At 40.2% G+C, this 17,200-nt stretch overlaps 1 protein-coding gene across 1 annotated transcript in view; it reads right to left on the reverse strand.

Annotated features, from left to right (window-relative positions):
• LOC125104525 (reticulon-1-like) overlaps window positions 1-15,393 on the reverse strand; it is a 149,098-nt gene extending 133,705 nt beyond the window's left edge. The window contains exons 1-2 of the mRNA XM_047737091.1: window positions 15,236-15,393; window positions 13,301-13,361 (exon numbers count right to left, since the gene is read on the reverse strand). Of these exons, the coding sequence (XP_047593047.1) occupies window positions 13,301-13,361; window positions 15,236-15,393 (219 nt within the window). The remainder of the gene's footprint in view (window positions 1-13,300; window positions 13,362-15,235) is intronic.
• Between the last annotated feature and the right edge of the window lie 1,807 nt (window positions 15,394-17,200).

Below are 17,200 nucleotides of genomic sequence, written 5' to 3' on the forward strand. Positions count from 1 at the left end.
ATTGAGTGACTATTGGTCTGTTTCCACTTGAAAAATCTATAATTCTGAAAGGCAAAACTTACATAAAGATAAATATACTTCAAATGTTCTCTGAAGTAGCTGTCAAACACACACACACACACACACACACACACACACACACACCTCAACTTGGAATAGCTGGTATGGGAATGGCAAATAGAAATCATTGAATAGTACTGAATGCCTGGGGCACTGTACTGAGAGTCTTGGGCTATGTTCAGATTCAGTAGGAAACAGTGCCTAGAAGGATAAGCAATAGCTACATGCAGGCAAGTGAAGGAGAGGTGACCACATATGCCAACACATTTGCCTTCTCTGGGTTATATGTTTATCAACACCCAAACCTAGTTTCTACCTTTGAAACTTTTGGGGAAAGAATGCAACTGTGAAATCACTCCCAGTGACTTAGTAAGATAAAGTGTTTGACTCACGATGAGACTCATTCTGCAGCCTCAAATTTTATGAAATCATTGTGTGGGGGGTTGGTTCAAGCTTATCATGTCTGTAGCACCAAGCTCATTTTGCAACATGGTTTTTACTCTACTACAAGGATGGAAGCTCCTGAATTTTATATGGAAAAGAGTCCTCCATGTCCTATGGCAGTGAAAGAATATTTAGATTGAAACTAATTTATAGAGACCACAGGCTTGTGCACAAGACAGCTGTGTTTTCTCCAGGAGACCACTACAACACTCACAAATGTCTGACAACACATTCGGAACACACCAGGTTCCTGTCTTCCATAGGGAATGGCTGCTGTTTCTGACTCTGCCATCCAAGGGAATAAAACATAGATGCTTCTAATGTCCTCCAGTAGGGAAGGAAAGAAGAGAATTGATTGCTTTTCAGTAATCCAGTTTTGGTTTTCTTTTTTTTTTTTTTAATTTTTTATTTTTTTCAGCATAACAGTATTCATTATTTTTGCACCACACCCAGTGCTCCATGCAATCCGTGCCCTCTACAATACCCACCACCTGGTGCCCCCAACCTCCCACCCCCCACCCCTTCAAAATTCTCAGATCGTTTTTCAGAGTCCATAGTCTCTCATGGTTCACCTCCCCTTCCAATTTCCCTCAACTCTCTTCTCCTCTCCATCTCCCCTTGTCCAGTTTTGGTTTTCTTAAAGAATTTGTGAATTTGAGCAAAACTGCAAAGATGTGCTATTTCTTTGGGCAAAAACATGAATTAGGAGATCTGTAACATGAATTCTCCATGCTTTGGAATCACAAAACACCTTTTAAGATACTCTGAGATTGAGAAGCAAACCAAAATCTGCACGATGGAGGTAAATTGCCTTTGAACAGTTCTTTGCATTTTGCAAACAGATCTCATTGACTACACACACATGCCAACTTTCAATTTCCAAAATATGATGAGAGATATGGTATCCTCCCAGTAAGTTTTTTTATTTATTTGATGACCAATGAATTAGAAGATCTCAAATGTGGTTCTTGGTAATTTGTATTTATTTGTTTAAATAACAGCTTTATGGAGATTTAATTTGCATACAATATAATTTAAAGTGTCTTATGCAATGGTTTTAAGTATAGTCACATAGTTGTGTAACCATCACCACAATCAACTGTACAACATTTTTAATTCTCCAAAAAGAAACTTCATGCCCCTTCGTAGTCACTCTCCACCCCCACAACCCAAATGCAGTCCTAGGCAATCACTGATTTACTTTCTGACTCCATAATTTTACCTATTCTGGATATTCCATATGGATGGAATTATACATTATGACCCCTTTTGTGACTGGCTTCTTTTCTTAGCATGATGTTTTCAAAGTCTACCTATGTTATAACATGTATCAGTACTTCACTCCTTTTTCTTGCATGGACTCTTCATTGTATGAATATGCTATGACTTGTTTAACCATTCATCAGTTGATAGACATTTAGGTTGTTTCTCCTTTTGGGCTGTTATAAAAAAAGCTGTTATAATTGTTTGCATACAAGATTTTTGGGAGCATGTTTCTTTTATCTTGCATTTATACCTAGGATTAGAATTGCTGGGTCATATAGGGTCTGTGTTTCATTGTTTGAGAAACTGTCAAGTTTTTAGAGAATTTGTTTTCCACATTAACTGCACCATTTTAAAATTCTGTTGGCAGTGTCTGAGGGTTTCAATTTGTCCACATTCTTGTCAGCACTTGTCATTATCTGCCTTTTTCTATTACAGCCATCCTAGTGGGTGTGAAGTAATATCACATTTTAGTTTTGATTTGCATTTCCCTGATACTTAATGATGTTCAGCATCCTTTCATGTGCTTATTGGCCATTTGGATACCTCCTGTGGAGAAATATCTATTCAATCCCATGCTTACTTTTATTTATTTTTAAAAAAGATTTTATTTATTTATTTATTTGACAGACAGAGATCACAAGTAGGCAGAGAGGCAGGCAGAGAAAGAGGAGGAAGCAGGCTCCCTGCTGAGCAGAGAGCCCGATGCGGGGCTGGATCCCAGGACCCTGAGATCATGACCTGAGCCGAAGGCAAAGGCTTTAACCCACTGAGCCACCCAGGCGCCCCCATGCTTACTTTTAAATTGGGTTGTTTGTCTCTTATTATTTAGTTGTAGAAGTTCTCTATAATTCTGGATAGAAGTCTTTATCAGATATGTGACTTGCAAATTTTTTCTCCCATTCTGTGGATTGTCTTTTTACTTTCTTGGGAGTGTCCTTTGCAGCACAAATGTGTTTAATTTTCATGAAGTCCAATTCATCTACTTTACCTTTCGCTGCTTATGGTTTTGGTGTCATATCTAAGAAACCATTGCCTAATTCCAGGTCCAAAGACATAAAGCTAAATTTTCTTCTAAGAGTTTCATAGTTTTACCACTAATGTTTAGGTCTTTGGCCCATTTTGAGTTAATTTTTATATATCATGTGGATAATTTATCTTTCTTATTTTGTGAATTGCCTTTTGTGTCCAGTCCAATTGCCTTTTCTAATCAGGTATTTTTTCCTTAAATATTTTAAAATGCTCTTTGTATTTATTTTTGTCATTTATGTTGCAGATATTTGTCACCTTTTATTGTTCAGGCACGATGAGAAAACCCAAGGTTCTGAAAAAACCTTCAGAGATTTCTTAAAAGTCACATGGCTATATCAGCTGTCACTAAACTCTGAGCCTTCTGACTCTAGGACTTAAGCTCTCCAAATTAAAATCCTGACATAGCATAATCAATTTCTCAGTTTGCATATACTATGCCATTGACAAGAGCCTGGTCCAGCAGAGCTCATTGAGACCACAAAGGTATTCAAGATTAGGAATCACAAAGTAGATCCAAAGTATTCCAGGTTTAAAGCAAAATTATCAGCATCAAGACCAAGGATAAAGAAGGTACTGATGGCGTGTGTGGAAGTCAGAACCCTGGACAGCTCAGTAGGCGCCTTAGCCAAACGCTAGACTTTTCTTCTAACTTCAGACTATAATTAGTAAAACTCCAGAGTTGTGGTTGGTCCAAAATTATGCAGTAAGTCCCAACTTAAAGGGCACCGGCCTTATTCATATGGCCTCAGTCTTTCCTGAGGAAAATGTCATACCATCTTCCAAGAGTCTGTTGTTTTTGTGAGGTGACATGGCCTCATCTTTGGGCCTGACCAATATAGTAAGAAATTCAAGTTACCTGGGGCTCCTTAGGGGTTAGTCCAGTCTGAGGAGAAATTGTTTCTTTCTATCCTTGTTTAGAGATTTATTTAGAAAGCTGATTTTCCATCAAATTTAAGGGCTGGCAGGAACTCCACTATAAGTGGTGTCCTGAGACATTACTTGGCAAAAGCTTAAGTTCACATGAGAGTTCCAGGAAGAGTTGAGGGGAATACTGATGTAAAAGTGCTCAGAGCCAGGATATCTTTATGATTCCATATATACCATTAACACAGGTTTGACCCACTGGTGTCATAGAGCAGATGGGACCACACAAAACTCTATGGCTTAGAATTACTAAATTCTATACCTGAAATTAATATTATACTGTATGTTAACTAACTGGAATTTAAATAGAACTTGGAAAAGAAAAAAATTTAAAAAAACCTCTGTGGCTTGTATGCACTTATGAGCTGTCCTGAGACATCAGTCATCTATCTCACTGCAGCCCTATTGGGGTAAGGTGTAAAATAGTAATAAATCAGGATAAACCTATAATGACTGGCAAATCAACCTAAGTGAAAATCCTGATGATGGTAGAAGCTTCCAAATAAAACTCCTGAGCATGAAGATAGTCCAGGATATCTATCACATAACCAAGAGACAGAAGCACTTTGGATCTGTTTCATTTCACTTGAAGAAATAAGAGAAAAAGAGAATCTTGAACTATGTCTCTTGGAAATGGGTATAGCATATTACAGCATCAGTCATGGGGTTAGCTTCCTGTTTTATAAGCAATAGGTCAGCTATCTTAGACAACTGCTCTGCAGAAGCATCAAGTTGTTACTCTGAAATAATGTCATTCTTCAACAGAATTATGCCAAACGTTGCTCCTACTCTAGCCTGTAATTGGTATTGGAAATACAACAATTTGACTTTATAAATGTGTCAGGTCAGTACTGTTATAAATGGTAGCATCCCCAGAAATGGTAACTTGGCATTCATAGTATTGATATCTCATAGAGAATTACCAGATAACTTTACTAAGCTGAGCTTAGATTTTGATAAGGAGAGAAGGCTAGAGTCAAAGTGTTCCACATCACCCAGGGAAGACAGTCCACAGTATTACAACTGCAGCCCCTTGAGGATCAGAGGAAGATGCTTAACTTCCCCAGGACTGAATTCATTTCTACAAACTATAAACCTATTTACCAATCCTTGCCGGTTGTAATATTGTAACAGAAATTATCTCTAGGATTGTGAAAACATTTATTTTCTTCTTTAAATGTTTTTTATTTTTTCTGAACTCCCTAAGAAGAAAAAGCAGTTATATTAAAAGTCCCAAAGGTAAACGGCCAGCATTTTTTGGATGCTAGGAAGTTTTGCTTATAAATTTTTCAGATAAAGTCATTTTAAGCATCAAGAATCGACTCATGGGGCGTCTGGGCGGCTCAGTGGATTAAAGCCTCTGCCTTTGGCTTGGGTCATGATCCCAGGGTCCTGGGATTGAGCCCCGAATCGGGATCTCCGCTCAGCATGGAGCCTGATCCCTTTCCCTCTCTCTGCCTGCCTCTCTGCCTGCTTGTGATCTCTGTCTGTCAAATAAATAAATAAAATCTTTTAAAAAAGAAAAAAGAATCAATTCATGAAAAGAGCACTACAAGCCATCAGTAAGCCAGAGGAAGATAAGGATTATGCATTCAACTGCATCAAGAAAACCTCACATATACCATTCAATGAGCAATGCATCTCTAATACCTAACTTCAAATTTTGCTACCCCCTCCAAAAACCCATGAAACTACATACACAGTAAACTACCAAATGAATTTTTTAAAGCAAAAGGTTTATAAGATATTCATAAGGAGAATGATATCAAATGGTAGACCACTTACAATGTGATATTGTCCTTTGGTGCAGACACCTATGAAACGAATCGCCTACAAACTGAACTGTGGATCAAGCCTCTTGAATAATTGAATAATAATAATAATTCTTGAATAATAACACAATTTATCTGATAGACACCCTCTTTATGTGCTCATTCGTAAATGTATTGAATACTTCCTCTATTTGTCAGGTTAGGGTGGACTATGCTTCAGTAAAATATTAATTCTGAAATTTCAGTGGCTTAGCACTACAGAATTCCTAGACTCACATCTAGTACAGTTCATGGGGGACCCTGATCCACACGATCAACCAGGACTCAGACATAGAAACTCTACCAAGTTGCAGCTGGAACACATGGCCTTGTGGACTGCCACGGAAGGAGAAGAAGGACAACGAGTGGAGAATTCTCATCTGTTCCAAAATACTTCAAACTGAAAGTGTTGCATGTAACTGCTTACAGAGATCTGCCAGAACTAGTCATATGCCCCAAGTCTAATGGCAAAGGATACTGTAAAATATTAAAAAGTACATGGAATATTTGGCGAGTCCAATCAAATTTGTTCAAATATTTATACCAGGCACTTTGAGACTACAAAGATGAATCTGTTTTTCAATATTTATTTAATCAAATCACAAAGATAATAAAATGTGCATGTGAATAATAATAAGAAGAAGGTAGAGGGTGATAAGCACTAGGAAAAAGGTACAGATAAAGTGCTATGGTAAATCAGAAGATATAAAGATTCCTGCTATCTGAAGAGATCAAGAAAAGCTTCATGGGATGAGAAGTATTTGAGCTAGGCTTTGAAAGTTGTAGGATTTCTACATGAAGAGCTGATGAATAGAGACAATTCTGGTCTCAGAAACAGTAAGAACGTGGGAGAGAGAAATTACAGGGCACTTACAGAGAAGAATAAGCCTGTTTTTTTCTAGAGCAAAGGTCCAGCAAAGTCAGAAATAAAAACAGAAAAATTGGCTTGTGAAGGAACTAGAATGCTAGGTTAAGATGTTGGGATTTTTTTTTTTAAATATAGATAAGAGTTTCAATGAGAGGTATGACAGATGCTATTCAGGAAAAGGTAGTAGCAATTAAAATGGTTTGAAGTGGAAAAAAATTAATGGGAGGGAGGCTAGCTATCAGGCTATTAAAGTTGTTTTGATGAAGGGCAACTGGGAAAAAGGAAATAATAATAGAAATGGGGTGACATATATTAAAAATATTTCAGCCAACAGAATTTGATACCTGATTAAATGTGGTAAGAGTAAAGTTTGACCCAAAGGTCCTGAATTTGAGGGATGGAGAGTTCATAAGTGTCATTAACAGGAAATTAAAAAAAAACATGGGAAGAGAAGCTGGTTGTGGAAGAATAAATAGTTAATGTTTGGCCATGCAGAATTTAATGTGCAGATGAGACACAGATGAAGGTACCTAGCAGGATACTAGAAATGTGAAAAGGAGGCCAAAGTCAAAGATGGTGATTCAGATGGAGGCATCACCTGGGTAGAGAGGGTAATCCAAGTCATAAGGTTTGATAGGTATACTGTGGGAGACAGACAGTAAAGGGCTAAGAAGTAGGCCAAGAACATATTCTTAAGAAATACATATTTAAGAGTCCAAAGGAGAAGAAAATCCAGGGAGGTAGCGGGAAAGAACAGCCAAGGGAGGAGATTCAAGTGCGGACACTTTCAACAATATTTAATGCTACAGAGAGCCTGTTGGTGATGATAACTCAATTGGCCACTGAATTTGGCCACTGGAAGGGAAGAGGGGAAAAGGTGACACTTGCTTAAAGAAATAAAAAGATTAAGGGACAGTGTGGCCTTTTGGAAAGGGAGAGAAAAAGTGTATAGGCTAAGGGAAAATATAAAATGGGGAGGAAAAACAGTAGATTCAAGAAAAAGAAGAGATATTGATGAAGCCAGTGGATGAGGATGGAATCAGCACCTGGTTCTCCTCACTTGCTATATTCATCACCCAAAAGAAGCAACTTATCATTCGTTCTCTTTGTTTTTGCCTATGTCCTAAACTATTTCATCTGGACCCTCCAGAACTCCACTTCCTGGTCAGTTCCCGCCTCTCTTTGATCCTGCCCGCTTTGCTATAGCCTTGAAGGCTCTCCTTGAAGTGGGAGCTTGATATTTACCTCTAATACTAATGTTCGCCTTTTTGGTCCACAGCTCACACTCACCCCCTAGAATTTGGCCAGCTAAAACATCCTACTTAATCTAGTCTCCATAGGACCCCCAACCTGGTGCAGGCCCTTAAGGGCAAGGATTAAATTTAGAGTGTAGGATGGGGCGCCTGGGTGGCTCAGTGGGTTAAAGCCTCTGCCTTCGGCTCAGGTCATGATCTCAGGGTTCTGGGATCGAGCCCCGCATCGGGCTCTCTGCTCTGCAAGGAGCCTGCTTCCCTCTCTCTCTGCCTGCCTCTCTGCCTACTTGTGATCTCTCTCTGTCAAATAAATAAATAAAATCTTTAAAAAAATTAAAAAAAAAATTTAGAGTGTAGGAAATTTATGGGTGCCTGGGTGGCTCAGTGGGCTAAAGCCTCTGCCTTTGGCTCAGGTGATGATCCCAGAGTCCTGGGATCGAGCCCCGAATTGAGCTCTCTGCTCAGTGGAGAGCCTGCTTCCTCCTCTGTCTCTTTGCCTGCCTCTCTGCCTACTTGTGATCTCTGTCTGTCAAATAAATAAATAAACTAAAACTAAATGAAAACTAAAAAAAAAGAAAAGAATGTAGGAAATTTACATCTTTCTCAGAGATAGAAAAGAGAACACAAAGGAGATGAATACTGAAAAAAAGTCTGAGCTGCAGATGAGGGATGTTCAAGTCAAATGGCCTATAACTTTTCAGTGAAGTATAAGGCCGAGTCATGGTCAGTGCATGAAGGCAGCAATCAAAGGGTTTCAGAATAGAAAAGGTTGTGTGTAAGCCCAATATTTGTAATTTGTATTGCTTTTTCCAATTGACGACTATATACATTTGTCCTCCGATCTGCTAGACTGTAATCCTTCAAATGGAGAATGGCAACATTATCAAAGAGCTTTCTGTTTTGTTTTGTTTTTAAGATTTTATTTATTTATTTGACAGAGATCATGAGTAGACAAAGAGGCAGGCAGGGGGGAGGTGGGGAAGCAGGCTCCCTGCTGAGCAGAGGGCCCAATGCGAGACTCGATCCCAGGACCCTGGAATCATGACCTGAGCCGAAGGCAGAGGCTTTAACCCACTGAGCCACCCAGGCGCCCCTATCAAAGAGCTTTCTGACTGTTTTTTTTTTTGTTTTGTTTTGTTTTGTTTTGTTTTTTTAATCAAAGGGATTCTAATATGCTCTCCCTGGAAGGCAATATAGTCGAATGAATAATCAACTTGAACTTTCATACATAAAGCATTTTAAGATATTCTATTTCTAAAAGTTCTTCAATAATTCCAGTGGAGTAAAATAGCTGCAGTAGTTAGCCCACTGCTTCTAAGACTTAGTACAAATCATTAACCAAAACAAACAAACAAACACAAAGAGAACTGTGTGCAACAGACTGATATTGAAATGGTTAGGAACTCTGAAGTCAGGCAGGATTTGATTTCCAATTGTGCCACGTCCTGACAGTATAGTAAAGCAAAAAAGGGCAGAAGGACGTTGTGGCATCAGACTTCCTGGGTCCAAATTGTGAATTAATGAGCTCAAATGACTCCCCGAAAACCTGTTTCTAACATCCTTAATAATGGTATTATAACCTATAAAGCAGCTGTCCTAATGTAGACCTTATAGGATTATTGTGAACATTCCATGAGGTGGATCATAAATTTAGGGTTAAGAGCACAAGCTCTGCAATCAGGCTGCTTGAGTTAGAATACCAGCTCTGCCACAGTCTAGCTGTGAGATGTTTAGGTGAGCTAGCCTCTATGCCTCAGTTTTCTCAACTCAAAATTGTTTTAAGGGTACCATCTTCAGAGAACTGTTGTGAAGATTGAGTGATAATATAAAGCCCTTAATGTTTAAGATTTTATTTATTTATTTATTTGACAGAGAGAGAGACAGCAAGAGAGGGAACACAAGCTGGAGGAGTAGGAAAGGACGAAGCAAGTTCCCCACTGAGCAGGGAGCCCAATGCAGTTCTCAATCCCAGGACCCTAGGATCATGACCTGAGCTGAAGGCAGACGCTTAATGACTGAGCCACCCAGGTGCCCCTATAGTGAGTTCTAAATAAACACTACTATTATGATATGTTCAGCACAATGCCTGACGTATAGTCAAGACTCAATAAATGGTATCAAATTATTCTAAAGGGAATGTTCCAAATGTCTCTTCGAGATGATTCTGATCCAATAATAAACATTGGTTTACCTAAAGTCTAATTGGCAATGCCAGCATTCCAACTATGGTTCATGGAATATGTTTTTACACAGTTGTAGAAAGTTGGAACACTAAAATATGCTAGAGATAAGGGTGCATTTAACACTGCATCTGAGCAGATACATATAAAGCATGAATGCTCTCAAGATTTTAAGTAGCTGCTCTGACATGAACCAAAAAGTGATATAACTTCAAGCTGAAGAAACACCATAAAAATCAATGAACACAGAGCTACAGGCAATGATGGTCCTTCTTGGTTAAGAAATGCTAGGAAACAGCAGTGTTGGGCCGACCAGCTGGGCCGGCTGCCAGGAGAGGGATTGTGAAAGAGCATCGTGAAGATGGATTCATGTTGACTAAAGGAGTTATTTTGGTCCTATAAAAATGAACTGCTTCCTATATATTGTGTTGAACAGAGTAGCACTGAGTTCTTGGATATCTTTTTTCTCACTGATTTATAGATTAGCATATAGTAGATACTTAATAAATGATAGATGAATAAATGAGTGAAGTGTGGTGTCCTGATTGGAAGACACATTGGGGATCTTTTAGTTTAAGCAGGATCACCTCCTTAAGGGGTGCTGCTCTTCCATTCCAACCCTGAGACATCTCTACCTGGCACCTCCAGATACTGTGATATTCTGGGTCCTGACTTTGACTATTCTTTTCCTCCTGGAGACGAACTGACTTAGATTTCAGGTTTTAATCCCTGCTTGTCCTGGTTTCTCCCCAGATATGGCTTCACTTCTGGTGATCTGCCCTCCCCTAGTTTCATTTCAGCCTCCTTTTACCTTGCAAGTCTCCACCCATTTCCCAGTGAAACCCAAGTCATTGGCTCTCTACTCCTTGGCTTTCTGCTCTCTACATCTGATACCTATGAGATAGAGGTTTCTGTGCAGCTCTGGTACCTGCAGTCTCTGAAGTTAACCTCTTGGGTTCTGTCAGTTGTGCCTATGCTACCCATTGACCTCAAATATGCATAGAGAAATACTACCTCTAGCTCAAGGTCATGTAGAAGTTCATACCATTCCTAAATATTTTTAAAACTGAAGTCCCTCACTTAATTCTCTGGTTTCTCCTGTAATCTTTCTCCTTAGCCTCCCAAATACATTTGAAAGAAACATTAAGACCCTGTCCAGCCTGTTGGCATGGCTTTAGTTCTAGCTATAGAACTATAGACCAGCACAGGTGCCTTAAAGTTTGGACTTCCTCGGGGTGCCTGGGTGGCTCAGTGGGTTAAGCCTCTGCCTTTGGCTCAGGTCATGATCTCAGGGTCCTGGGATCGAGTCCCGCCCGCATCAGGCTCTCTGCACAGCGGGGAACCTGCTTCCTCCTCTCTCTCTGCCTGCCTCTCTGCCTACTTGTGATCTCTCTATGTCGAATGAATAAATAAAAGCTTTAAAAAAAAAAAAAGTTTGGACTTCCTCATACACTACCACTCCAGGAGGATGAGAGATGAAAAAACAAAACAAAACAACAACAACAACAAAACCCCAAAACCCAAAACCTCTGACAATAATAAATACAGTTCTTCACTTTGCTGTTTTGGGTAATCCAGAGCTTAATTGTGGTGGATTTTGAAGGATGTTCAAAAGGTGATGAATGGGTCTGGAAGTGTCAGTGCTAATAGTAGCAGAGCTATAGCTTAGTCTTAGCCTATACTGCTAATTTCATTTAGCTTATTCAGTTTGGACTGGAATAAAGCCACTTTATGAGTTTTGGGAAGTTCTCAATAATCCATGTGGGCCACCCAAGTGGAAATTGTAGTGATTCCGTCTAGATTACTGTGCCTACTGACTGAAGCTGATTCAAGGCCCCTTAAATACCAGCTCAGGTGTCTTCATTATGCTCCAATTTGGTGGCCTCCATTGGGGTCACCTTAAACTGATGCACTTAAGTTAACTTGGCTCCAACCTTTCTCTTCTTTGAGCTTGGGCAGGTGAGGCACTATGCCATTTACAAGCCCCAGTGGAGAAAGAGTAGAAGAAAAAAAAATCAGCTGATGTAAATGAGGCCCCTATCAAAGGATAAATCTCATCATAGAACCACCCCAGGACCTCCATCTATCAAGTTACATCCTCCAAAAGTTCTACCAACCTAATTAGTTTCAGGAACTATACACTTTGCCCAATAACTAGAGACCACATTTCTTTTTATACAACCTTGTCCCCAGTGTTATTATTTTACAAATACAAATATTACATGGAGCTCCATGGCCATTGCATTCTATGTGGATGAGGTTCCAAAAGCCAAATGCTGCAGCCATTTTGTTGCCTCACTGAAACTGAGACCATTGGTGGCCAAACTTGACAAACCAGCTACTCCTGATAATTATTCAGTTTTATAAAAGACTCTAACCCTTAGTGTAATATGTATCTCACTTTTCCATATAGGTGCCAAAATTTGTGGTCTAGGGTAGACCTGGCACTTTGCTCCCCTAGATAGGTCTGTGGTTTTCCTGGATTCTGTCCAGAAACCATCAGCCAAACAAAGCCTTCCTGAGATATGCTGGAAGTGTCAAGAATTCCAGAACACTTGTGGTATCGTGGAAGCTACCTTCTTGGTGCTAGCAGCCCCGGTTCTAATGAGCCATGTTCATTGTTCCCAGAATATAGATGCAGTTACTCCAAAACTTCCTTCCAACCAGTCTGTGAAGGTGCCGCAAACAGGAATATCCTCTTTCAGTACATGTTGGATTGAGGTACAATTGTATTCTGGATGATTGTCTCACAACTCCAGGGACCTGGCCCACTCTCTCTTATAACCTTGAATTGCTGCTAGTAATTTTGGTTCTTTGCTGAGCTGAATCAATCAAAATATAATACTGTAAAGGCCAGTTCTCTAGAATCATTTCCCCCCAAGACATTCAATGATATACATGGATTAGGCAGGCCATCGAGTTCCAAGTCTCTGGTAAATTTGGGTTTTGTGGAATATTATGGCATAGTTGTGGGAGATATATATATATATAGATATATATATCTCCATATTTCTCCATCCTGACTTCCAAGCTTACCAAACTGCTTATGGAAAACAAGCCAAGCATCATAAAAGATCCAAAAGGATCTGAAAATCACAAAGATTATCCACCCCTGTAGCTATTCTAGCACACCCAAACTATCGGGGTCTTTCCTCCCCCAAGCACATGTTCTGAACACAACATGGAGGAATATTTCCCAAAGTATGCTCTAGAGACTAACTACATCAGAATCACTTGGTATTCTTGCTTAACATGCTTAATCCTAGGCCCTATCCAGACCTACTGAGTCAGATTCACTGGAAACATGCTCAGAAATATGCAATTTAAATAAGCCCCTCAAGTAATTCTTATAGTCACTAAAATCTGAAAACTATAGCTGTAGCAGCATCCTTCTTTACTCAGCCCTGACTCATCATTTTCACAAATCTATTCTGCAAATTTACCATTCCCCATCCCCCGCCCTACCCAACCACCTAGTCGAGAACACTTCGAGTTCTGGTCAAGAACTAGAGGAAGTTCTTGACCACTAAAGGAGCATAAAGCCTGAAAGAATTATTTGGAAAAGGACCGTGTTTCCAATAATGACAAAAACAGGCTGTTGCAACCAAGAACAGCAGTCAAGTGTCTGAAGATTAAGCCAAAGTTCTATTCACTGGTTGTCAGTCCCTACTGGCCTGCCAAGGTCAGGGCAGACCAAGTTAAGCAGAGACTAGAGCAGGTAACCATGGCCAAGTTGTAGTCAAGTAGGTCAAGAAGTGTTTATAGCTAGGAACCCAGAAAGACTGGTGGAGCTGGGAGCATTAAATACTAGCAAGTAGCTGGGAGAAATGGGGTTTAAACCAAGGTATAGTGCTAGAAGAGTTAAGACAGAGGGGTGTGTGAGGACAGTTACAGCAGGAAGACATCACTGACAATACCCAGCAGAATTTGAGAAACACGCTAAGCTAGTAAAGGCTATATTACCAGACACATCAAGTCAATATAAGACAGTCAGTCATAGGACATTGGTAAAGGCAGAGCTATTTATAGTCTAGGAGTCCCTTATTATAGCTTTTAACCCAGTCAGCTCTAATTTCTCACAAAGTGCGAAAGGGTCTTAGTAGCTAAGTGTATGCCATGATTTATAAGCTGCCTTCTGTTCAAGGTACCCACTATATTAAGCCGGGCTAGAAATCAAATCCAAAATTATGCAGAAGAAAGAATTTGTAAGTTTATGTCACTGAAAGCTCCCTGGGTAGTGCTGCTTCAGGCTCAGCTGGATCAAGATGATCATCAGGGATCAGGATTTTTCTTTATCTCTCAGACAGAAATTCTTGCTATAGTGGTGGAAATTACCTTTGGCAGATCCTGACATCCATCCCACTAACTCAGTTCAGCCAGGAGCCATAGAAATGTCTTTACTGAAAGCTCTGAAAAGAACACTCTCGGGGGTTGACTTCCACCAGCCTCACTTGTGATATGTGCATTGCTTTAGAGTGGGGATTGGTTGTCCTATGGGCCAAGGTGACCAACATGTCCCGGTCTGCTTAGAATTCTCCCAGATTGTTTGTTTTTTAGAGAGGGAGATAGAGGGGCAGAGGAAGAGAGAGAATCTTAAGCAGGCTCCACACCCAGGCCAGAGCCACCAGAGCCACGTAGGGCTTGATCTCACAACCCTGAGATCATGACTTGAGCCCAGAGCAAGAGTGGGTCGCTTCACCCACTGAGCCACCCAGGCACCCCAGGAATTTTTCCAGTTTTAAAGCTGAAAGTCTATGTCCTGGGAAATCCCCTCAGTTCCAGTCAAACTGGGAAAACTGGCCACCTTACTTTTTCTATGTGGCACGAGGTTCCCCACAGGAATAAACACTTCCTTTACAAGATGAAGGAGAGAGGCTGGAGTATGGGGAGTATTTACTTCACCCAGGCCGGATTCATCCGGCGCCTGAGCAGAAGCATGGTCAAAGCTTCTTCCCCTTCTCTATGGCCACACTGGGAAGAGCTGTCTTTTAGATCAGGCGGGGCCTGTATGACTGCCCACGCCTCCACCTCAAAAGAGATCCTGAAATGTCTCTCCTGAGATTCTTTGCATCCTCTCCCGGTCCTTAACTGTTCCTAATTCCTGGCCTTGATCCGACTCTCCGCTCTGATGATGTGGCGGCCTGCTCTTTGGCTTTCATTCTTCCTTTAAAAAAGAAAAAAAAAAAAAAAAGATTTTATTTATGTATTTGATAGAGATCACAAGTAGGCAGAGAGGGGGAAGCAGACTCCCCGCAGAGCTTAGAGCCAGAGGCAGAGGGGGCTCCATCCCAGGACCCTGAGATATGACCTGAGCCGAAAGCAGAGGCTTAACCCACAGAGCCGCCCGGGCGCCCCTTTGGCTTTCATTCTTGGTTCACACTGGGTTCTGTGTCTCTGTACCTCAGGGTAACTGATACGCGCACTCCTCTGATGCCACCGCCACTTCTTGCTTGGATCAGTAGGGTCTCTGCAGCCGATCTGCCGCTAAGGTTTGCCAAAGCCTTCCTACTCGTGCAATTCACCACTGCCCCCACCTGTTTCCAGGTGGAATTCAGCATGGCTGTCGGTCAAAATCCATGCTCAGCTGTGAGGCGGAAGCTTCATCCCCCTAGTCCCAGCGGTTAGCTCGCTAACTCTCCCCTGCGCACGCGCATCCGCACACACACACCCTCCAGTCCTGACAGTTTTGCAACACAGGCGCGTTTATTCCCATTTTACAAAGGGGGACACTGAGTCTTAGAGGAGTGAAGTAACTTGCCCATTCACAAAGCCAGTCAGTGTTGAAGTTACAACTCAAAACCTTGAGCTGTTTATCCAGCACCATGCTGACACTATTGGGCAATATGTTGGTGGTAACTACTTAAAATAGTACTATCACAACAATGACAACTTCTGATGACATTTTTTTATAAAGTTCTGTTCAATGTGGGACGCTTGGGCGTCTGCCTTTGGCTCGGGTGTGATCCCAGGGTCCTGGGATCGAGTCCCCAATTGGGCTCCCTGTTTGGCGGGGAGCCTGCTTCTCCCTCTGCCTGCCGCCCCCCCCCCCCCCCAGCTTGTGCTCTCTCTCCCTCTCTCTGGCATATAAATTTTTTAAAAAATCTTAAAAAAAAATAAAGTTCTGCTCAATGTGTGTATATATCCTTATATTATGTCAATAATGTCAATATACTCAATAATGCCAAGCACATATGTAGAATTTTTTAGAATTTTGAAACGGATCTTGACCTTCACAAGCAAAATAGAGAGGACATTATTTGAAATGGATTTAAAACAATTGTTCCAATAACTAATGGAGTAGCTTCTAGGCCTAGAATTCCAAACTCCTTTCCTCTCAGTTATGAATATTAAAATTTTTTTCTTCGTGGCCCAAATGTTGTTCAAGACCAGTAGTTCTCAACGTGTGGTGGATGACCTTCATGGTCTATGAGATCAAAACTATTTCATAACAATATTAGGGTGTAATTTGCCTTTCATTCTCATTCTCTTATGAGTGTATGAAGCTACATGAGCTGAGATTTTGCAACAGACCAACTTCAAAAGCACATGTAAGAATCTTAAGTCAGACACTTGAGTCAGACATATTCTCTGAAGTCAGATACTAAAGAACTTGTAAAACAAAGCTGGGTTTCTCACTAAAGTTTTTCTTTCAAAAAGTACAATTATTTGTACAAACATGTTATTTATGCTAACTGTAATCATTTATTCTTTTTAAAATAAAAATGTTTTGAATTTCTGAGTTTTAATTTCTAATATGGTAAGTATCAGTTGGGTATAACTCACACCAACAGAAGTTCTTTGGGGTTCTCAGTAATTTTTAAGAGTATAAAGGAGACCCAAAAGCTTGAGAATACTTGTTCTAATTAAGAAAATTTTGTAATGAAGTTTAGAACTTAAAGCTCTCTCTAGTAAATATGCTTTGATAGTCTAGAAAACTGGGAAAGACAGGGATATTCTGCAAATTAGGACAATGTGTTATTATTATTTAAAAAACCCACAACACAATAAACTTGTAATTTGAAGTAACTGTCAGTCACTCATTACAGCTGTTCATGAATGTCTAGTATCGCTCTCTCATGAGTCCCTATATTTATGGCTCAAATAGTACCCCTAATGCTTAGGAACACATTTAAATTGAACTTAGAAATTAATAAATAAAACCAAAGGGAAGAAAATTAGTGATAAAAATCTAAGAATGTTTTGAAAAGCCTTGAAGAAATGAACATTTTCTTTTCTTCCAATGGAATTTCCGGTTGGAAAATTCTTAATGGCAATTTAAAGCATTGGGGCATTCAAAACAATGATTGCAGATGAATTAAATAATCACTTCAACTGAATAAGAAGAAGTAAAGATGATAAGTGAAG

The sequence above is a fragment of the Lutra lutra genome, chromosome 7 (genome assembly GCF_902655055.1).
Source record: "Lutra lutra chromosome 7, mLutLut1.2, whole genome shotgun sequence".
Taxonomy (NCBI): Eukaryota; Metazoa; Chordata; class Mammalia; order Carnivora; family Mustelidae; genus Lutra; species Lutra lutra.